The sequence below is a fragment of the Macaca nemestrina genome, chromosome 2 (genome assembly GCF_043159975.1).
Source record: "Macaca nemestrina isolate mMacNem1 chromosome 2, mMacNem.hap1, whole genome shotgun sequence".
Lineage (NCBI taxonomy): Eukaryota > Metazoa > Chordata > Mammalia > Primates > Cercopithecidae > Macaca > Macaca nemestrina.
The window spans coordinates 33629950-33654575 of record NC_092126.1 but is presented as its reverse complement, the minus strand read 5'-3'; the positions used below and the strand labels follow the sequence as shown (position 1 = coordinate 33654575).

The window sequence follows — 24626 nt, the reverse complement described above, 5'->3', positions numbered from 1 at the left end:
AGAGTGAGACTCAGTCTCAAAAACAAATAAAAATAAAATAAAAAATTTATAATGTCTTCAATATATATTTGCTGAGTAGATAAAACACATACTAATCCATACTGACAGGTTTTCTTTCCTGTTTACATGTGAACTTTGAAATAATTAACTGTCAAGTCAATCAACTCTTAGTTAAATGAAAACCCTAAAATAGTTTTAGCAAGCCCTAATGGTGTCTTGAAGCTTCTATCATTATACTTCTCGAACCATGCAAACGGGAAACACCGTCTTCTAACTATCCCAATGAGAAGTTCTGCTTCTCAACTGGAAGAGAAGCAGCCCAGAATAAAGAATGGCATCAACTCCATGAATTGAAATTAGGGTTTTCTGGGGGAGGGGGAAGATAATTTATGCCAAGTGACAAGACTACTTAATCTCTGAGGAAGAATAATTCAAAGTATTGTCATCGACAAAATATTAGGTACTGAAGGAAAGGGGAAGAGTAGAAAAGAATTAACATTAAAAAGACCTCAAAGAGGACAAAAAAAGATAATGAAGTAAAATTAATAGCACTTGCAATATTGTCAATTATTCCTGGTCACCCAATTAAAGCAATCCACTAGCTTTCTAAGGATAAATTTCAAATATTTGGAAAAAAGGCCTCTGCTTAAAGATTAAGCCAAGTTTGTTCTCACTATAGTCTGAAAGGTTTTTCAGGCCTTCTATAGCATCTATGAGAACACTCAAACTTTTGGCCATAGTATTTAAAGACTGACCGCTCTGTAGGTGTTAACAAACAGCTTAATTCCAATGGTGGATAAGACCTGCATACTAACGGGTTCTGAAACCATTTTCCAGTTCTTCAATCTATTCTACACACTGTAGCCAGACTAAGGATAACATTATTTGCCTACTGCACAGGAGCCTCAAAATGTAATTCCTAACCAAAAAAATCTGAAATTAAGCCTAGTATCCAAGGCCTCTGAAATCTGATTCCATCACACATTTTCTATCCTTACCATATCCCAGCAGAGTTTCATACACTGTAATGTTTATAGTGATCTGAATGGTGTTGCTTCATTGTCTTCCCCATCTTTGTCCAGTACTACTCTTCAATTATCACTGTCAAAGCCATGTGGTCTGAGGCATATTCTGATCCCATTCAAATCAGGTGGAACCTCTCCCTTCTTTAAATGTCTATAACCTATTCTTTGAACTTCTCTTACTCAATTACTGAGTTCTATTTTATGGTGAGTAATTTATGTACACATAGTATGTTCCCTAGTCACAAGTATTCTATCATATCATCTTTGTATCTCCCACAGTCCCTAACATGCAGGTTTCTATAAAGATCTGCTGATTGACTAAACAGACACCTCAAAAGATGCTAGAGACAGATATATTTTAAGGAAAAAAAAAAGTTTATACATGTCACATTTTAAAGTAGAATACCAAATGTTTCAAATCAACTATGTGTTAATTCCCTAAAACTGGCAATGTTTAGCCTTTAATCTACATCCACGTATTTTCACTTATTACAATCAGATCCCCAAACTTACCTCAAACAAGCGTAAGTCAGCAGGAACTCTGTCCCCAACAGAAAGGCAAACTGTATCACCTGGAACCAAGTCTCGAGCAAGTGTATGCTCCAATTTTCCTTCGCGCACACTGTAACATGAAATAGAAACAACCATGGTTAAAAAAAAAAATTCATGCAACTTATCTTAAAAAATTATTTCCAGTAGGCTTGTCTGAGGAAAAGGCAAATATAAGAACCAAGAAAAAGATTGTTTCTAAACAATTAAGATGCCAAGATGACAGAAAATCACTTGAAAAACGAATTACTTGTTCAAATGTAAAATGTGCAAATTGAAGCAACCTTTTGAATCACCTGGGTCTGTTTGATTGTGAATCTCTATACCCAGAACACTGTTTAGCACATACTTGTGCGCACGCACGCGCGCACACACACACACACACACACACACAATCCGTTAAATACAGCCAGGCACTGTGGCTCACACCTGTAATCCCAACACTTTGGGAGGCCGAGACAGGTGGATCACGACGTCAGGAGATCAAGACCGTCCTGGCTAACATGGTGAAACCCCACCTCTACTAAAAATACAAAAAATAAGCTGGGCTTGGTGGTGGGCGCCTGTAGTCCCAGCTACACAGGAGTCTGAGGCAGGAGAATGGCGTGAACCCAGGAGGTGGAGCTTGCAGTGAGCCGAGATTGTGCCACTGCACTCCAGCCTGGGTGACAGAGCCAGACTATGTCTCAAAAAAAAATAAAAAATCTGTTAAATACATCCATGTCTCAAGAATCTCAGACTTTAAAGTTTTCAATGGTACAGTTTTGCTACATTAATGAGACCAGGAACTTTTTGTGTCAGATTAATAGTGTCTTCCTTATGTTCAGACAAAGTGAGGATAACAATACATACGGTACTAGTCACATTCAACTTCTATTTTTAAAGGAGCGGAAATCCATACCAAAAAAAGGATCATACCAATGGCATTCTGGTGGCACAAGTTTACTCAATTCTTCAAGAGATTTTTCTGAACGATACTCCTATTCAAACAAAAAAAAGTAGAATTTAATTTTGTTCCTATGAATATATTCCACCTCAATCATTATTTTAAAATTTCCCCCAATTCTCATCTTTTCCTTTACTTGTGCTTATATTCTTACCCAGAAAAGCTTGTCCCTTATTTTAAAATGTTAAATTGTAGAGATCAATTTTGATAATTAAATATTCTCAGTTTTACATTTTAATATTCAATGTACAAACCTAAGGTTATTTAGAAAAAAGATGAAAACTGACTAGTATGTCCAAAGAGTACATAATTTGAGTCATTAAAAGTTTTAGGTTATTGAGCCTTAAAATTTAGATACTCTTATGTTAACTGTCTAATGACCACAGAAGTCAAAGAAAATTAACTGTAAACAACATTTGCTTTAGGGATTTAAGCCCATGCTAACAGCAGTGGTTTACAAAGTAAGTTTGCTTAGAACAAACATGGGATAAACAAGGAATAAGATGTGGTTGGCTCTATACTGACAGACTCAGTTCCCATTCAAACTGTGTATCCAAAAGGGAAAATTCTCAGGAGTTCTAACAATGTGATTTCCAGCCTTCTTCAATCCAGATAACAAATAGCTGAGGGTCAGAAACATCCTTCAACTCACACTACTACTTAGTCCACATTTCCATGAGCAGTCTTGCATCACACATCACTGCTATTTTTGCCTCATGTCTGCAGTAAGCAAAAGAATCTTCTAATCTAAAGTCAAAAGAGGGAGAGGCAAATAGTGGAGGTAGAAAGGTTGGGAGTGTTTTGAAATGACTGCAGTGCTAATACCAGTCAAAATGTCCTATCCATCACAAACTTCAAATAGAAAACACAAGGCTATGTAAGAATAACTTAGAACATAATCAGTCTCTACTTAATCTTAGAGTGACAAATATAAGGAAAATCTACAAATGTAAAAATCATAAGACAACACCCCAAACACATGAAGGATATTAAGGAATTTGGAAGTTTACCCCAAAATTCTGTAATATGCTAGAAAATACCCACCAATCCTAGATCCCAGTAATAAATGACATAGATGCTGCCCAATCTTTACCTATCTCTTCTGGTTTCTTAGCCTCTACTCCCTACAATTATACAGATACCTCTATATCAAAATGATCATTAAACATACCACCTAAAACCTAATAAATGCCTAAAAGTCATTTTTCAAATTTATTGTAAGGTGACATCATTATGACCATTTAAAACAATTAGCTATTTTTATGGCTGGGAAGAAGTACAGTGGTGTGGGAAATGGGGATTACAAAGACACACGGGAAAAAGGGAGAACATAAATATAAAAAGGAATATAAAAAGCACTCTTAAGACACAGGTAATATAGCACAAATACCAAATAATGATAAAGTATTAAGAATTTTTTATACATTTTTGATAAAGAGCTTTTTGATTAAAGCATTATGATAAGTTCAACTGACAATAAATAGGATCTTTTTGGAGAGGATTTTTACTTGTTTATAGATTATTTTGCTAGTTTCACAGGCATATTTGGTGATGGGTCACATGTGTGTAAGAATCAGACCTAGCAATTTGAAAACAGGCTTTTTATAAAGTTTTCATCCTTTTGTGAGGTTTCCATCAAATGTACCTATCATGAAGACATTTAATAGTCTCAGCCATAGCATTTAATGTATATAACAACACTGTCTTGTGTAAAATTCCATATTGACTTATGTTAAAATCACAGTTTTGTGGTGTTTTTTGAAAGCAGGGGCTTTCTAGTGATCAAAGAGAACAAGGTACTAAGGTCTTCCATACATAGTGATACTATTTGCAGGAATCCTTCTGAAGTAGAGCACTCCACATATCTGACACATTCTTAAAGACACAAGAAGGTCCAGTCATCCAGTGGGTCATACCACTCACTTGGCTGAATGAAGAGCTGCCTTGAATAATGCTTAGCCTGAAATGACCTATGCTAGACTAACCAGCTCCACCTGACCATGGGCAACATTTGTCTAAGCAAGAAGATTCCCCTAAAAGCGGAACCCTGATAGTCACAAACCTGCTGCAAACAATCTGATTCCAACTGGCTTTCCACACTGGGTTACTACAGAACTAGTAACAACTATGTTAGAGATTACCCTGAGAGGCTGGGATAGTGAAAAGAAATATCCACGTAATAAATCATAGATGTAAGAACAATCATAGTCACTCAACGAATAGGCTTCAGATTCAAAACAGCATGAACTTCAGGCTTATACAACAGTATTACATTTTTCCCTAAGCTAGAATAATTCTATTCTTGTTAACCATGTTTTAGCTAAAAAGGAAATCTGCTGATATTGTGAAACACTGTTCTAAAATCTACAGAAGCTTCAGATATTTAAATAAACATAAAAAAGCCTACATTTCTGTTTATGTCTGTACTTATTAAAAGAAATCTTGACATTATCTCCACATTATTCATAGTAATTTTTAAAAGGGGCTACTTTACAAACGTTTTATTTACTGTTTCAATTACTTTGATCCAGATCACAACACCCCTTTTGTGGAGGAACGATAAATTCTTTTAAAGGGAGGGGAGAGGAGGTCATGCCAACGATGAGTAGAACCATTTTAATTCCTCAAAAAAGACTCAAAAATAAAATAAGGTTAGGCAATAAATTCGGCACACAAGTATAGCATTTGGCTAAGGGAATCAGTCACAGAAACCTGTGGAATTTTCTTCAAATGGTACATAATAGATCGACCTTTTAATTCTACACTTTTTTGTTTCATCTAGACTTAGCTCTAGTAGGTATCAAAACATAACTGTTAAAAAACTATAAACTCTGGTCTAATTTTTTAATTGAAAAAATAAAAAAGCTTACTGCTGGATTTTATTTCTATTACTATGCTTTTTGTTTCCATCTGCTTCAGTTATCCTTAACATTATCAAATAAAAAACTAGATTTTCTTCATCTTACTACCTAAATGAAAGCAGTTCCTTAGTCCCACCACAAGCTTCCCTGAAGAGTTGTCTGTATCTGAAATTATTTCGAAAACAAAGAATAAGTTGTTCTGATGGGCATTACAACCCCCCAATAGCAGTAGGTTTTACCGGTAAAACAAGACACCTTGATTTTTAAGCAATTAACACACCATTTTCATGTTGGCAAAATAGAGTACTTACCTGAACAAAGGCAACTGTAACAACGATAAGTATTGCCTAAACAAAAGAAACAGGCTTTTAAATCAGACATTAACTTGAGAAGTAACTGTTAACTGTTATTTTATTTCTCTATCTGCAGTCCCACAACAACAGATTTTAAACACTGAGATCAGCTGGAGAAAAAATCACTTTACCTTAAGGCCTGTGGGGGAAGCAGCCAACAGTTTATAGTGGCTTGCCATTACCAGGGCAGCTTCTCTAACTTTTTGATCTCAGGGCCCTTTTACGCTCTCACAAATTGAGGACTAGCTTTTGTTTAAGTGGGTTATATATACTGATATTTACCATATTAAATTTTTCAAATAGTTTTCATTTCTACTTAACTTATCTAAAAAAATTTAAACCTCATTACATGTTAACACAAATAACTTTATGAAAAATAAATTTTCCAAAAAAAATTGTGAGAAAAACAGCAGTGTTTTAGAGAAAGCTAGTATTCCATCTACTATAACATACTGTTCGGGCTAAGGTGTATGAAGAAAATCCAGCCTCATACAGATAAGGTGGAAAAGGGAGGGGCATTTTTTATTTTTTTATTTTTTTAGGGAGGAGCATTTTGTTTGTTTGTTTGTTTTTGTTTTTGAGACAGAGTCTTGAGCTGTCGCCCAGGCTGCAGTGCAGTGGCATGATCTCAGCTCACTGCAAGCTCTGCCTTCTGGGTTCACGCCATTCTCCTGCCTCAGCTTCCCAAGGAGCTGGGACTACAGGTGCCCGCCACCAGGCCCGGCTAATTTTTTTTTGTATGTTTAGTAGAGACAGGGTTTCACTGTGTTACCCAGGATGGTCTCAATCTCCCGACCTCGTGATCCGCCTGCCTCGGCCTCCCAAAGTGCTGGGATTACAGGCATGAGCCACCGCGCCCAGCCTAGGGAGAAGTATTTTAACAGATTTTTCAGAAGATTGTGGATATTCTTCTTAGCTACTACACCAAAACTCAACAAGTGCTAGTTACTTAAAGGTAATCTACAATGTAGAATATAAAACTGTATGGATGAACTTTTCATAATCTATTATATCAAAATCCATTGACCTATCTTGCATTTGAACGGATCTTTTACCATTTCAGATTTTGTAACATCATGCATTGGTCTTCTGGGAAATACTGGTTCACTTGGTTATTCAAATCTTTCCCAAGATTCCCCAAATGTTTCCCAAGATTACCACATTTCTTAACAATTTTTTTTTAAAAACACACATTTGTTGAAATCACTACTGATCTAATTGGAATAAAGTCTTAAATACTGGGATACTATCCAGCCCATAGGAGTGCATACAAATTTTCCAAAACTCAGTAATTATTGCTTGAAAATCTGAATTTTATCATTAGCAACAAATTCTGCCAGTTGCCTTTCCTTGGTCTGATTCGCTCATTTAACTCACTTTCAAAAATAAGAATCTGCTGGTTACCCAAGTCCTAACACCCATAGTTTGTCTGTGAGTCAGTCTCTCAAGTACACGGCTAGTTTGCCTCACAATAATCACCATTCCTTAAGACAACCATTGTATTTCAATATACAAAAGAGTTTCATGCATATTTCCCATTTCATTACACAAATTACTACGAAGGTATGTACTCAATGGTCCAGATTTAATAAAATTAATTTTTACTGCTTTATCAAGAACACTCTTAAGAGAAACATGAAAGAAAACAAGGACTGTTAACAAAGTTTGGTGCTATTACTTTGATTTGTGCTAAGGCCCTAACAATTTCACCCACCAATGTTTTCGTGCCATTAATGCCAAAAGTCTATAATTAAAAGACAAATAATGTTCTAGTATTATTAAAATGGTTGCGACCACACATACCCCTTGAACAGGTCTCAGGGATTTCTGGGAGACTGCAAGCAAAATAGTTCAAGAGCTGCAACTCCTCAATAATAGCTACAGTGTTCTTAAGCATAACATAGTGCTTTTACTTGCTACAAATTTTTTATATAACAATGATAGGGGGCAAAAAGGAAAAAGATGAGAAAATAGTTCAATGAAAGCTAGAATAACCTAGCTAGAAAGAATAAAATCATCTATAGTATATGTATGCAGTAAATACAGCATGCACTGTAAGAAATATTTTTAATTCCACATGTCAGGCTTTAGTTCACAACTAGTCAAAATATATTCTCAACTGCAAAGTGAAAGAAATTTAAAATTTAATCAGATAATTATAAAATTTCGTATCTGTGAAAATTATCAGATTGCTAAAGAATTTTCATGTGTGCTAGTCACAGACTTTTGAACATTACTCAAAATTACTGTAACTATAATAAAAGCAGAAGTTAAGCCAGTTGCTCACACCTGTAATTTTGACACTCTGGGGAGGCCAAGGTGGGAGGATCACTTGAGGCCAGGAGTTTGAGACCAGCCTGGGCAACATAGCAAGACCCTGTCTTTACAAAAATTTTGTAAAATTGCTGGGGGTGTTAGCATACACCTGTAGTCCCAACTACTGAGGATGCTGAGGCAGAAGATAGCTCGAGCCCAGGAGTTTGGGGCTGCAATGAGTCATGACTATACCACTGCACTCCAGCCTAGGCAATAGAAGAAGAAACTGTCTCAACAAAAAGAATAAAATTAAAGCAGAATTTGGACACTGAAAAAAATCTGAGAGCATTTCTCAATTTATTTTCCAAAATAAAAACCAATCCCAATTTATACACTTACTCAACAGATCAAAAATAGGTAATTTTTTTCTTACCACAGTGATACTGACGGCATCATCAAACTGATGCATTAAAACACTGATGACTGCAGAAGCCAGAAGCAGCATAATAAGGGGATTTTTAAACTGAAAGTAAAAACAAACAGCAATTCAACACAGTTTTGTACATGACAGTTCGCTGAGCAAAGGCTTTAAAAAAAAAAAAAGAAAAAAAAACCATAAGAGTATGATTGGAAAATTACAAAAGTCTATACTTGGTTTATTTTATGTATCTCTTCAATTAACAAAAAAAAAAAAAAAAAAAAAAAAAAAAAGTTTATACTTAACTATGTTTAAAAGCTTTGTAACAGTTCCTTTTCAGAAAAAAAAAAAAGAAAATTAAATAACAATACTTAAAACTAAGAATTAACCAATTCCTTATAGTATACAGCAATTTTTGGTATATTAATTTAATAAATATAGCTGTTCTGAATTTCTACTGAGGCTAGAAAAAGCAGAAGATGATATTTAAGCTAAAAATTTAGGTTAAATACTGAATAGAACACTGAGATTCAAACATTTCTCAAGTAAGTACATTGGTATAGATTACAATTCTGTGGTTGACTCACATATCACAGAAAAATTTCCTCCTCTCCACAAAAGAAACTGAAGATTTTCCTCAAGGCTAGCTTTCCTGGTTTCTAGCTACCGGAGAAAATCATATCTAAAGAAAAGGACTATAGCATCAACCTGATCAGAAAGCATTTAAATGACCTCACACCAGAGTCAACCCCAAATTCTTCCAGTTGGACATTCTATTCCTTGAAGCTCTGATGTTAGAATCTCTTCCTCTGCTAAAGTGTTACATCACTGTCAAAGTTGCGAAGTAACTGACTAGGCTACAAAGAATCCGTCCCACCAGAAAGCCCCAGCCCTTAGATACCATAGCTCTGAGGTTACATGCCACCACCTCCAAAGTCCCTTTATGGTTCCATTCCCTGGAACAAGTCCCAATCCATGTCACATCAGAATCCTATAAGAAACTTTTAACAATACCAATGCCCAGATTCACACCAAATTAATTAAATCAAAATCTTTAGGCATAAGGCCCAGGCTTTAGCATTTTTTAACCCTCCCCAAGTGATTCTAATGAGGATTTTAAAAAAATAGTAATAAGTTAAACCGCCCTAACAAAACAACACTACAACTGCAATATGGTTCAGGGCTAACCAACCAGAAACCTGACTGAGTCAGAGTACCTAGGTTTGAATCCAGCTGCTGGCACCTGTGTGTCACCTTAATCTTTTTAAGCTCCAGATTCTTCATCTGGTAAAACAGAGCATTATACCAAAGAACTGTTAAAAGGATTAACTAAGAATGTACATTAAAACACCATGTAAACCAAAAAACGTTCTTAAAAATGTTAGCTATTAACACCACACTTTGAGGGCAAGCCCCATGATCTTTTTTAATTTTCCTCTGAAAAAGCTGTGCCACATTACTAAGCACACCACTTGATAGATGGCAGGCTGCAGAGGAGGAAAGAGTCACCCAGTGCTTTATGATTATGATGACTATTGACTGTTATTTGTTTGGTTGTGCTTAACTACATTACAAGCACTATTTAATTCTCACAGGCATCCCAAGGGGCAGGTGCTCCAGCTTTGATAACAGGATCAAGAAAGTAAAACATTAAATCATACTGCCTAGGGATAAGTCAAATCATTACAATTTATAAATCCAGAGTAAACTATGTCAATACTTTCTGAAGTCTTGGTAATGTAGGAATGTGGTAACTGTGAAAATACAAAGACACATACAAATAATATTCCATAAAAATAAGACAGATACACACGAGGTTCATCTAACCTTTAAAATTCTAGTGTTGCTACTTTAGACAAACTCATGTGCAAAATTAAGCCTGGCAAATTTAAGTTCATTAGCAGAAAAGGCACTTTAGAAAAGAAAAGTTACACACAGATCTTTTTAGAAAGACTGCAGGTTAAAAGGCACAGACATTTACTAAAAAGAAATTTTTAGCAAAAAATGTTTGCTTAGCAAACCAACCCAATTACTTCAAAACTAATCCTAGTAACCTGTACCTTTTAACATTAACACAATCATTATCAAGACAAAAGCTGCCTAGAATAAGTCTCTCCTAAAAATTGGGATGAAAAAATACAAATATCATCTACTGAGAGCTAACTATCTCCTGTAAGGTTACCATCACCATTTTATAGATAAGGATCAGAGGATAATAAAGACCATACAACTGATGTAAGAAATGAAGGTGTAATTTGTACCCAGGTAGCTTGAGTTTCACTTACCTAACTTACTTTTTACTAGTTTTCTGAGCTGGTCATGATTACCCTAAAAAATATTGCCATTCCTATCATTTAAATAGTGTAGGTTTGATATCAGCAAGGACACTACTGTCAATAGTATTATCTTTGTGTAATATATCCATATGGAAAATGTTGTCTTTAAGATTTGCATACTAAAAATACAGGAATTCCCAACCTAACAGTAAGACCCAAAAAATGAAAAATTTTAGGTAAAAAAATCTAAAAATTATTTCCTTTCTCCATAAACAATATCACCAAAGTAAGCAACTAAATAACAGAAGTCCATGTATTAATAAATTACACAGTAGAAGAGGAAGTAAAAGTATCTCACCTGAGAAATATACTTCTTCCACAGTGGCTCATCTTCACTAATATCAAACTCATTCCAGCCATGAAAGGCTCGCCTATGACTAACTTCGCATTTGTTTAGACCATTCTGAAGATCAGCCTGTTAAGAGTTTATATATGAAAGTTACTGAAAATGTTAGCACAGAAAAGAAAAACACAAAAAAGCACATAACATAAAGTATGGTCATATTTATAGAAACTACAACAGTCAAAACTAGTCTATTATGAGAGCAACCTATCAGTGGTTGCCTGGGGCCCTGGGGCCAGAAGGGATACATAGAGAGGGAGAGATTAATTACAAAGGGTCATGGGGGAGTCTTCTGGAGTGATAAAGATGTTCTATCTTAATGGTGGTGGTGATTACATTTGTCAAAATGCAAACTGTACACTTTAAAAAAGTACATTGTATTTTATGTAAATTATATCTCAACAAAATTGATGATTTTAAAAAAAATGTAAACAAAAAGGCAGAGTTTACCAAACCAAATTTAGGGAGAAAAATAAACAACACAACCAGCCACAAGACTTAGAGAAAGCATAACAGTACATTTTAATTAGCTTTTTCCTTTTCATCGTTGTTCAGCTGTTTTCTAAAATTAGTTTCTCCAAAAGAACGTTCAAGGGGCCATAAATGCCTTCCTTGTTCTCTGGGCCTATCAAAACCCTGGGGTTGGTATTAATTTTTACTTTTGGACTGTGTAATTATTTCATGCTGAAATTTGTGCTTCCTAAATTACTCAAAAGTAAGGAAGTTAAGATGGACTTCTTCTTGGAACAGTTTATGTTCTATAAACACTACCCACATCCTTCAGTTATTGTCTCTCATGATTTAGTATTCTAACTATTAAAGAATAAAATTATCTGTACCCCCAAAATAGTTGCCCTGACCAAATGGTTATTATAACACAGTTCAATAATGGAGCCCTTCAAAACAAACATATTACAAATAAGTGGTTTTAAAGCAGAGTATAAATACAATAACAACAACAATAACAAAACTAAGAAAGGATACCCATTTTTTAATGCTATCACTAAAATATGCGACTGTTGAAGGAAAAATAAAAAATATTATCTTTTTTATGTTTCAATAGATACTACTTTTGAAAACCAGAAAGAGCCTATATAAGCAATTGTAGATTATTTGCAATTCTAAACCTATAGTTTTTACTTTACCTTAGAAAACCCTTATCAAAAAAAAGATAAACTCCTACCACTACTTACGTTAATTATTTTCCTAATCCAACAAATCCTTACACAGCACTAATATAGTTCCTAGAAATGCTATTATGTTCTAGAGCTGCACTGTCCAATCAGGTAGCCACTAAGCCACCTATAGCTATTTAAATAAATTTAAATTAAATTAAAGTCAGTTTCTCCACCACACTATAAAGTCATGTTTAATTCTGTCAAGTTTAACCCCATGTCAAGCTCAACAGTCCTATTCAACTTGTGGCTACTATGCTGAACGGCACAGAACAGAATATTTATATCACTGAAGAAAATTAAATTAGACAGCACTGATTTATAGAATCTAAGTGACTGACTTTATACCATCTAGTCCCTTCCTCCCCACTAATCACTTACTTGGAGAATGCTTGCAACTTCGCTCACTGGTAATTCACTTGCTTTTTTTGATGTCAATACAGGAATCATTGTCTCATTTTCACCATTAGGTATTTTTTGAAAACGTGCAACCTAGGAAGTAAAACCAAAGAAAAAATATTCGAATACAGCAAACAAGTGTAATGCAGTCTAGAGTAATAAAAATCCCAAAGTTCACAGCAACTAATTTTCCAGTTAGAAAAACATTTCAGACTAATTATGTATCTAGTCCTAATAGGAAAGACAATTTTATACTAACCACATGCTACTTCTCAAGAAAATACATTTCAAAAACTAAGCCATCAGTGTCCAGCTAGAACACAAAATTATCACATTGAAAGAAAAACATACTATTTCTCCACCAACATAAGAGTAAAAAGTAAAACAGATGTCCTGTCTAGCAGATCCTGATGATTACAAATAATCATAATCCTCTAAACTCATTATGTTTAACATGCAAGACAAAGTACAGCTAAGCGTTCTCCATTTTAACTACTCCTCTTAGTCAGTCAGCTCATAGCTGATGTACCCAGGAAAGACAACTGGCTACTCTTCCAACGCACCACGACAACAAGTCAGACTTTAAGAGCTACTCACAAACTAGGAGAAAAACAAGAAGTAAAAGAGACCAGATAAGCAAAGGATGCACAGGTTAGTGAAGGGGGCTGGAGGGAAGGGTGGGGAAAGCTGTGAACAAGCATAGTCACGAGATAGTAGTAATCAAGGTACCTACTTGATGCAGCTTCGTAAGTAAATACCTGTATCTACAAAAAACTGTTTAACACAATTCTAGAAATAAATCCTCAATACAGATTTGCTTTGGGTCCTAAGCTGAGATTCTTTACAGACAAAAAGTTTTGAGTGAAAATAGGAGGACAAAAATTGCCCACTATTGAAACTTAAGAGACGAAAACACTTGAATTGCCACACATCCACTCGATTAAAATAATACGAAAACTAAAACGATCATCTTACTGCCAAGATACAAGTTTTTAAGCTTTCAGGTAAGATCTTTTCAACCTTGGATAATTAACATTTTTAGGATAAAATATTTCCCTAAAACTTTTAAAGCAGTATCTTTAAGCAAATGAAATCAAAGAAGATTCTACTACATTAGAGTGTCATTACAGAGGCCTGCATGGATTACTCCAAAAAATGGTAAATTGCTGAGGAAAAAAATCTTCTCTCAGTATGACTGAGTTTCTGGAACAATCAAATTCAGGTTTTCTAATCTTATTTATGTAAAAAGTACAGTTGGATGTTTCAATACTTTAAAACAAACAGCAGTAGTATTTTTCAACTTTTAATGAGGAGATATAGGTGAATAAATATGAGGAAACTAGAGACAGATTACCTTTCTTTACTGCAAATTACTGAAATTATTTTATAGCATAATATTTTTACATAATTAAGAAATGTAAAAACTTAGAGGAAAGATTAGGAATTTTACAAAAGCCACACACAGGTTTTAGAGACACTGAAATGCCCGTATTTCAAATCTATAAAACAAACTAGGACAGGGGAAAGACTTCACTAAACCATTCCTAAGTAAAACACTGGAGAAGATTCCCCCCAAAATGATTTAAATCTTAAAACAATGAGAATTGAAATAGCTGACATGGTTATTTTATCTTGTGAGATCATAAAGCAAAATTAAGAAGAATCAAGTATATTTACACTGCCTGCAGTGACAAAGAGATCAAAAAAATCTCTTATTTCTAAGATTTCCCAAACCTTAGCTTCTTCATACATAACCTGGGGATAATATTGCTAAACAGAAATGTTTGAGGATTAAATACACTAACACAGCATTTGACTTACCACTAGTAAGAGCTCAAATGACAGCTATTAATACTTTTGTTCCAACAAGGTCAATAAAGACTAAACAAGGTGAGTAAAGTCAGTTCATGATAATTCCCTATTAATGTTTACTTTTCTATCAATAATATATTGGAAACTGCTAACTCTAGTAGCCAGTATGCAATATGACAGTCTTACTCATAAAATGTTTCTCAAGTAATCCTTTGGTAGTTGGTACATAGATAGGGTCTACATTTGAACACACTTTACATAAAACCTTTCGGGGACATTCCATGGGCTCAAAGTAGCTGTAAATCTGCAGAGTAGGAAATTGTATTATTTCATATAATAAACAATAAAACACTAAAGGGGCATCATACTCTTTAAATACATAAAGGACTGCTCTGAGATGCTCTCCAGCTGCAACCACACTTACCTCAAGTGTATTCACAAGTGGAGAAGTACTAAGCAACAGAAAAGAAAGATGGTAAAGTCCACCCCAGAATGCCAGGCCATATTTAACTTTGTCATTCCACATGAGTACTGCGTGGAGTAGAAGGTAGCAGAAACTCATTTCAGGAATACAAGGAGATGAAGAGCAATAAGGCATGTAGGTGTTTCAATGAAGAACATGGAAGCTGCCCATTTGGAGAGAACTGTTCCAAGTCTGCCTACCCTGATGGTGGTACAAAGGAGCCAGAGACAGAAAACGGGAACATAAACAGATACAGGGCCCAAGGAAGGAACCAACTCTGGGAGCTCACTGAGGAAACAGAACAGCAACCCCTTTGGCAACAGTGAACAAGAGTCTTTCATCTTTGAGCTAGGTGAGATGCTGCTTAAGCTCTGTCTGCAGGTGGGGATGATGACCCGACAGTCTCTGACGATGAATGCAGCTTGTTTCATGATAAGCTAGATGATTTTTACAATTTGAATATACAGCAACTTTGCATGGCGTGTGAACTGGTCTGCTGAGACTCAGATGGTGGCTGTACCCTGTAGTAGTATAGCAGTTGCCTGTTTCTCTCCTAGGCAGGCCTAATCAACTCCAGGTGCAGTCATCATAATTTTTACCCAGAGCTGGTTTTCTTCATCCCTCACCTTTCCCCAAGGAATATACTGTTTTCTCTATTTTAAAAAGTTAAAAAGGCTGGGCGCGGTGGCTCACGCCTGTAATCCCAGCACTTTGGGAGGCCAAGGTGGGCAGATCACGAGGTCAGGAGATCGAGACCATCCTGGCTAACACAGTGAAACCCCCGTCTCTACTAAAAATACAAAAAATTAGCCAGGCGTGGTGGCGGGCGCCTGTAGTCCCAGCTACTCGGGAAGCTGAGGCAGGAGAATGGCGTGAACCCGGGAGGCAGAGCTTGCAGTGAGCCAAGATCGCGCCACTGCACTCCAGCCTGGACAACAGAGTGAGACTCCACCTCAAAAAAAAAAAAAAAAAAAAAAAGTTAAAAAAAATCTAGTTTTCTTGTAAAATGAATTTAACTACCAGTTAATATACGTAGGTTTGTTGTTTTACCTGTTTTCAACCAGATTCACATAGTACTTATATAGCGTTTATGAACTTTCCATATTCATTTTTAGGACACCAGGTACAAAACTAAAAGCACTGGTCCTACTTTGGGGTCCAAGAATAGAGGTGAAGGGTAAAAGAATCTGATGTGGCAAGTAGACTTCTGCTACAGACTGAAGAGGTGGGTCCTTGAGATTTCCAGTGAAATCTGTACATCTGTGTTTATATGTTTGTTTTCTACCAACATGGTATAATTCCTATTATGTGTACTTGCTCACTGGTTTCATTGCACACAAGACTACTACTGGGCAACCAAAACCAGGTGCAAATGTGTTGAGATGTTTAATGTGTTTCACATGATAGGAAAACTGTGAAAGAACACATATAAAGATTGCATGCATAAAATACACAGAGTTGGAAGGTGACGCCCAAGGGTTGACAGACCTGGTGTGTGAGTGTGTGTGTGAGTGATAAGGTTCTCATCCCTGCATACATGTGACATTCCTAGCCTTAGTGGCAAAACTTTAATAGTTTGAGTCTAGTATGGCAGATACATTTTAAAGGATAAAGCAGTATATTGGTAGTTATTACTAAACAGCTGTGCTACTTTTGTCTACATATTTATAGAAATGAGGATTAGCCAGAGCAGTTAAAACAATCTGGTTATCCCATATAACACATACTGGGCCTTGGATATACTATTTTATTTAATGTTTTAGTATCACCTAGGCTCTCCAGTCCAAGTACTTTCTGAAAACCTTTGTCTCCTCATTGGAGTGATTTTGCTATCGAGTCTTTGTGTTTCTTTTTGTGTTTATTTGCCTTGTTCCATGCCTGAACTTTGTAGGTAGATACACGTTATTCAAAACTATTATCTAGATGCTCAAATTAAGATGGTGGATAGGAGGCAGGACTAGCTTTTACCTCCTGCTCCGACGGACAGAGCAACATGTGGAGACTCACCTTATGAACTTTTGCTACAATACAAGAACCACCACAGGAACATACCAGGAAAGCCAAGAGAATCCACAGATCCTTTGAAGAAACTGGATCCCCACTGCAGGTTCTCCAGGAGGCCTAAAAACTATGAGTCCGCTTGCTTTCTAAAGGGGGAGGATTGTGATCTGGGGCAAGTTATCTGCCCTGGTAACTGGCTGCCTGGAAAAAGACTGGGTGATGTTGGGGAGGCATGATGGGAGTGAGACCAGCCTTTAAGACCACGGGTTGCATGGAAGCAAGGTAAGGTCTGTAACTGCCAGCTTTCCCCCACTTCCCTGGTGACCTGTATGACTCAGCAGAGGCAGCCACAATCCCCCTGAGAATATAACTCCATTGGACTGGGAAGCACTTCCTCACCCCTCCAACAGTAGCTGCAGTAAGCCCACCCAAGGAGAGACTGAGACACCCTTATCCCTGCCCCCACCTTGTAGTCTTTCTCTAGCTATCCTGGTAGCCAAAGACAAACGTCCATAATCTCTTGGAAACTCTATGGGCCTGCCCACTGCCTGAGAAACCTGAATACTTGACCAAGTGTCTCTAGGGCAAGTTTGCATCCTCCCTATAGCACCACAGCTGATATGCTCTTGAAAGCACCACTCCCAGCTGGAGGACAACCAACACAAAACCAGCACACTAAACAAAAACACAACCAAGGACCCTCACAGAGTCTACTTCACTCCCCACCTACCTCCACCAGAGCAAGTCCTGGTATCCACAGCTGCAAGACCTGAAAACGGATCACGTCACAGGACTTTTTACAGACACTCACCAGTACTACCCTGGCACCCACCCGGTAGCTCAACTGGGTGGCTAGACTCAGGAGAGCAAAAACAATCACTACAGTTTGGCTCTCAGGAAGCCCCATTCCTAGGGTAAAGGACACCACATCAAGGGAGAACCCCATTGGACAAAAGAAACTGAAAGCAGCCCTTGAATCCCAGATCTTCCCTCTGACATAAGTCTACCCAAAGGAGAAGGAACCAGAAAACCAATTCTGGTAATGTGACAAAACAAGGTTCTTTAACACCACCAGAAGATCATACCAGCTCACCAGCAATGGATCCGAACAAAGATGAAATCTCTGAATTGCCAGAAAAAGAATTTAGAAGGCCAATTATTAAGCTAATCAAGGAGGCACCAGAGAAAACCGTTTTTTGTTTTGTTTTTTTTTTTGAGACAGAGTCTCATTTCATCACCCAGGTTGGAGAGCAGTGGTGCAATCTAGACATCCTGCAACCTTCGCCTCCTGGGTTCAGCTATTCTCCCACCTCAGGCTCCTAAGTAGCTGGGATTACAGGCGCCCACCACCACACCTGGCTGATTTTTGTATTTTAGTAGAGACACGGTTTCATCATGTTGGCCATGCTGGTCTTGAACTCCTGACCTCAAGCAATCCACCACCTATGCCTCCCAAGATGCTGGGATTACAGGTGTGAGCCACCACATCTGGCCTAGAAGTAGCTATTTTTATATCAAACAAACTAGCCTTTAAAGCAACAACAGTTTTAAAAAGACAAAGAAGGACAGACATGGTGGCTCATGCCTGTAACCCCAGCACTTCGGGAGGCCGAGACAGGCGGATCATGAGGTCAGGAGTTCAAGACTAACATGGTAAAAACCCGTCTCTACTAAAAACACAAAATATTAGCCGGGCATGGCGGCATGTGCCTGTAATCCCAGCTACTCGGGAGGTTGAGGCAGGAAAATTGCTTGAACCTGGGAGGCAGAGGTTGCAGTGAGCTGAGGTCGTACCACTGCACTCCAGCCTGCGTGACAAAGCGAGACTCTGTCTCAAAAAAAAAAAAAAAGACAGAGAGGGACGTTATAAAATGATAAAAGGACTAGTACAACAGGAAAATATCACAATCCTAAATATATATGCACCTAACACTGGAGCTCTCAAATTTATAAAACAATTACTACTAGGCCTAAGAAATGAGACAGATGGCAACACAAGAATAGTGGGGGAACTTCAATAATCCACTGACAACACTAGACAGGTCACCAAGACAGAAAGTCAAGAAAGAAACAATGGACTTAAGACTATACCCTACAACAAATAGACTTAACAGATATTTACAGAACATTTTACCCAACAATTGCAGAATATACATTCTTTTCACGAGCAGATGGAACATTCTCCAAGACAGACCATATGATATGCCACTAAATAAGACTCAATAAATTTAAGAAAACAGAAATTATATAAAGTATCCTCTCTGACCACAGTGGAATAAAACTGGAAATTAATTCCAAGAGGAACCCTCAAAACTACATAAATACATAGAAATTAAATAATCTTCTCTTGAATGATGACTTCAAGTCAATAATGAAACCAAAATGGAAATTTTAAAATTCTATGAACTGAGGGGTAAGAGTGACACAACTTATCAAAACCTCTGAAATAGAGCAAAAGCTGTGCTAAGAGGAAAGGTCATAGCATTAAATGTCTACATCAAAAAGTCTGAAAGAGCACGGACAACCTAAGGTCACACCTCAAAGAACTAGAGAACAAGAGCAAACCAAACCTAAGCCCAGCAGAAGAAAATAAGTAACAAAGATCAGAGCAGAACTAAATGAAATTGAAACAAAAAATTACAAAAGATAAATGAAACAAAAAGCTGGTCCTTTAAAAAAAAAAATAACAAAAAACAAAATCAATAGACCATTAGCAACATTAACCAAGAAAAGAAGAGACAAATAAGCTCAATTAGAAATGAAACGGGAGATATTACAACTGATAACACAGAAATAGAAAAGATCATTCAAGGCTACTATAAACACCTTTACATGCACAAACTAGAAAATCTAGAGAAGATGGTTAATTTCCTGGAAATATACAACCCTCCTAGATTAAATCAGGAAGAAACAGAAACTCTGAACAGACCAATAACAAGTGGTGAGACTGAAACAGGAATGAAAAAATTGCCAAAAAAAAAAAAGTCCAGTACCAGATGGATTTATGGCTGAATTATTTCAGACATTCAAAGAAACTGGTACTACTGTTACTGAAACTATTCCTAAAGATAAACAGGGAATCCTCCCTAAATCATTCTATGAAGCCAGTATCACCCTAACACCAAAACCAGGAAGCATATAACAAAAAAAGAAAATTACAGATCAACATCCTGAATAAACATAGACGCAAAACTTCCCAACAAAATACTAACTAACTGAATCCAACAGCCTATCAAAAAGGTAATATACCATGATCAAGTGGGTTTCATACCAGGGATGCAGGGACAGTAAATGTGATACATAACATAAACAGAATTAAAAGCAAAAATCATATGCTTATCTCGATAGATACAGAAAAAGCATTTTACAAAACCAGCACCCCTTTATGATTAAAACCCTCAGCAGTATCAGCATAGAAGGGACATACCTCAAGGTAATAAAAGCCATCTATGACAAACCCACAGCCAACAGTACACTGAACAGGGAAAAGTTGAAAGTATTCCCCCTGAGAACCGGAACAAGACAAGGATGCCCAATTTCACCACTTCTATTCAACGTAGTACTGTAAGTCTTAGCCAGAGCAATCAGGTAAGAGAAAGAAATAATGGGCATCCAAATCAGTACAGGGAAAGTCAAACTGTCACTGTTCAAACATGATATGATCATATACCCAACCTAGAAGACCCTAAGGGCTTATCAAAAGGCTCCTAGATCTGATAAATGAATTCAGCAAAGTTTCAGAATACAAAATCAATGTACGCAAATCAGTAGCACTGCTATACACCAACTACCAAGCTGAAAATCAAATAAAAAAACTCCATCCCTTTTACAACAGCTGGAAAAAAAAAAAAGGGGGAACTAAATACTTAGGAATATACCTAACCAAGGCGGAGAAAGATCTCTACAAGGAAAACTAAAAAACACTGCTAAAAGAAATCATATATAACACAAACAGATGGAAACACATCCCATGCCTTATGGATGGGTAGAATGAGTATCATGAAACGGACCACACTGCCAAATGCAATCCACAGATTCAATGCAATTTCCATCAAAGTACCATCATCATTCTTCACAGAACCAAAAAAAATAAAAAATAAAAAAAATCCTAAATTTCATATAGAACCCAAAGAGAGCTCACACAGCCAAAGCAAGACTAAGCAAAAAGAACAAATCTGGAGGCATCACATTACCTAACTTCAAACTACACTACAAGGTTATAGTTACCAAAACAGTATGGTACTGGTATAAAAATAGGCATATAGACAAATGGAACAGAATAGAGAACCCAGAAATAAAGCCAAATATTTACAGCCAGCTTATCTTTGACAAAACAAACAAAAACATAACATGGGGAAAGGGCACTCTATTCAACAAATGGTGCTGGGATAATTGGCAAGCTACATGTGAAGGATGAAACTAGATTCTCATCTCTCACCTTATGTAAAAACTCAAGATTAAAGGCTTACTTAAATCTAAGATCCAAAACCATAAAAACTCTAGAACATCAGAAAAACTCTTCTAGACACTGGCTTATGTAAAGACTACATGACCAAGAACATAAAAGCAGATGCAACAAAAGCAAAAAATAAACAGATGGGACCTAATTAAACTAAAAAATCTTCTGCAGAACAAAAGAAATGATCAGCAGAGTAAATAGACAACCCCTAGAGTGGGAGAAAATATTCACAAACTATGCATCCAACAAAGAACTAATATCCAAAATCTACAAGGAATTCAAACAAATCAGAAAGAAAAAAATCCTATCAAAAAGTGGCCAAAGGACATGAATAGACAATTCTCAAAAGAAGATATACAAATGGCCAATAAATTTATTTACTTTTTTTATTATTTTTTAAATGCTCAACATCACTAACTGTCAGGGAAATGCAAATCAAAACCACAATGAGATACCACCTTACTCCTGCAAGAATGGCCATAATTTAAAATAAAAAAAAAAATAGATGTTGGCATGGATGTGGTGAAAAGGGAACACTTTTACACGCTGGTGATAATGTAAACTAGTATAACCACTATGGAAAACAGTATGGATATTCTTTAAAGAACTAAAACTGGAAATACAGTTTGATCCAGCAATCCCACTACTAGGTATCTACCCAGAGGACAAGAAGTCATTGTATGAAAAAGACACTCACAAATGCATGTTTATAGCAGTACAATTCACAACTGCAAAAATATGGAACCAGCCTAAATGTCCATCAACCAATGAGTAGATAAAGAAAATGTGGTATATATATACACCATGGAATACTATTCAGTCATATGAAAGAATGCAATAATGGCATTCACAGCACCCTGTATGGAGTTGGAGACCATTATGCTAAGTGATGTAACTCAGGAATGGAAAATCAAATATCATACGTTCTCACTTATAATCGGGAGCTAAACTATGAAGGACACAAAGGCATAAGAATAATACAATGGACTTTGGGAACTCAGGGGGAACAGTGGGAGGGGGTGAGGGATAAAAGACCACACATTGGGAACAGCGTACCCTGTTTGGGTGACAGATGCACCAAAATCTCAGAACTCACCACTAAAGAACTTGTCCATGTAACCAAAAACCACCTTTCCCCAAAAACTACTGAAATAAAAAATATATATATAAATAAAAAGATTCAAGTTCAGTTTCCAGAAAAAAAGAAAAATATCTCAAATAAATGATCTAACTTTACACCTTAAGGAACTAGAAAAAAAGAACCAAGTCTATAGCTAGGAGGAAAAAAATAAAAAAGATCAGAGCAGAAATAAATAAAATAGGGGAAAAAAGCACTGAGTTGGTTTTTTGAAAAGAAACGAACTTCACAAACCCTTTGCTAGACTAAGAAAAAGAAAACTCAAATGAAATCAGAGATGAAAAAAGACTCATTACAACTGATGCCACAGAAACAAAAAGATTCATAAGAGGCTATCAACAATTATACACTAACAAACTGGATAACCTAGAAAAATGGATAAATTCCTAAAAACATACAACCTATCAAGACTAAACCATTTTAAAAAAATAATATTTCAACAGATCTACAACTAATATGAAAACTGAATCGGGAATCACAAACCTCTCAACACAAGAAAGCCCAAGATCCTATGGCTTCACTGGTGAATTCTACCAAGCATTTGAAGAATTAACCCCAATCCTTCTTAAACACTTTCAAAAAATTGAAAAGGGTAAAACACTTCCAAATGAAAACAACAGGCCAATATCCCTGATGAAGATAAATGCAAACCCTCAAAATACTAGCAAACCAAATCCAACAATTCATTACAAGCAGCCTACACCATGACTTAGTGTGATTTATCCCTGTGATGCAATGATGATTCAACATATAAAAAATGTATTAATATGATATACAACATTAACAGAATCAAAGATAAAAATCACATGATCATCTCAATAGATGCAGAAAAAGCATCTAACAAAAATCAACACCCTTTCATTATAAAAACTCTCTACAAACTAGGAATAAAAAGTAACATAATAAACACTGTATATGAAAAGCCCACAGCCAACACTATATTCAATAGCAAAAAACGGAAACTTTTCCTGAAAGATCAGGAAAAAAGCAAGGATGCCCACTCCCACTACTTCAATTCAACATAGTACTGGAAATCCTAGCCAAAGCAATCAATCAATAAATTAAATGCTTAATAAAATATATTTTAAAAAATATACATCCAAATCAGAAAGGAAGTAGTAAAATTGTCCCTTTTGGGCCAGGCACAGTGGCTCCTGCCTATAATCCCAGCACTTTGGGAAGCCGAGGTGGGCGGATCACTCGAAGTCTAGAGCTCGAGACCAACCTGGCCAACATGGTGAAACCCCATCTCTACTAAAAATACAAAAGTTAGCCAGGCGTGGTGGCAGGCGCCTACAATCCCAGCTACTTGGGAGGCTGAGGCAGGAGAATCACTTGAACCTGGGAGGCGGAGGTTGCAGTGATCCAAGATTGCGCCACTGTACTCCAGCCTGAGCGACTGTATGAGACTCCGTATTGGAAAAAAAAAAAAAAAAAGAAAGGGCCGGGCGCGGTGGCTCACGCCTGTAATCCCAGCACTTTGGGAGGCTGAGGCGGGCGATCACAAGGTCAGGAGATCGAGACCACGGTGAAACCCCGTCTCTACTAAAAATACAAAAAATTAGCCGGGCGCGGTTGTGGGCGCCTGTAGTCCCAGCTACTCGGGAGGCTGAGGCAGGAGAATGGCGTGAACCCGGGAGGCGGAGCTTGCAGTGAGCCGAGATCGCGCCACTGCACTCCAGCCTGGGCGACAGAGCGAGACTCCGTCTCAAAAAAAAAAAAAAAAAAAGAAAGAAAGAAAACTCTCAAGATTCCATCTTTAAGAAACCATTAGAACTAATAAACAAATTAAGTAAAGTAGCAGGATACAAAATCAACATACAAAAATCAGTAATGTTGCTATACACTAACAAGCTATCTAAAAAGAACATTAGGAAAACAATCTCATTTATAATAGAAAAAAAATTACCTAGGAATAAACTTAAATGAGGTGAGAGGTTTGTTTATTGAAAACTACAAAACAATGATGAATGAAATTAAACAAGAGACACACAAAAACAGAAACACCTACGTTCATGGATTGTTAAGACTTAATATTTTTAAATGTCCATATTATCCAAAGTGATCTATAAATTCTGTGCAATCGCGATCA

At 36.6% G+C, this 24626-nt stretch overlaps 1 protein-coding gene across 7 annotated transcripts in view; it reads right to left on the bottom strand.

Annotated features, from left to right (window-relative positions):
* The window catches only part of LOC105490383 (ATPase secretory pathway Ca2+ transporting 1), a 158670-nt gene that overhangs the window by 74109 nt on the left and 59935 nt on the right, over positions 1 to 24626 (bottom strand). For all 7 annotated transcript variants that reach the window (XM_011755905.2, XM_011755906.2, XM_071090895.1 and 4 more), the window contains 6 exons: positions 12644 to 12754; positions 11043 to 11159; positions 8424 to 8513; positions 5693 to 5728; positions 2493 to 2554; positions 1539 to 1647 (listed from right to left, as the gene is read on the bottom strand). In XM_011755905.2, the coding sequence (XP_011754207.1) occupies positions 1539 to 1647; positions 2493 to 2554; positions 5693 to 5728; positions 8424 to 8513; positions 11043 to 11159; positions 12644 to 12754 (525 nt within the window). The remainder of the gene's footprint in view (positions 1 to 1538; positions 1648 to 2492; positions 2555 to 5692; positions 5729 to 8423; positions 8514 to 11042; positions 11160 to 12643; positions 12755 to 24626) is intronic.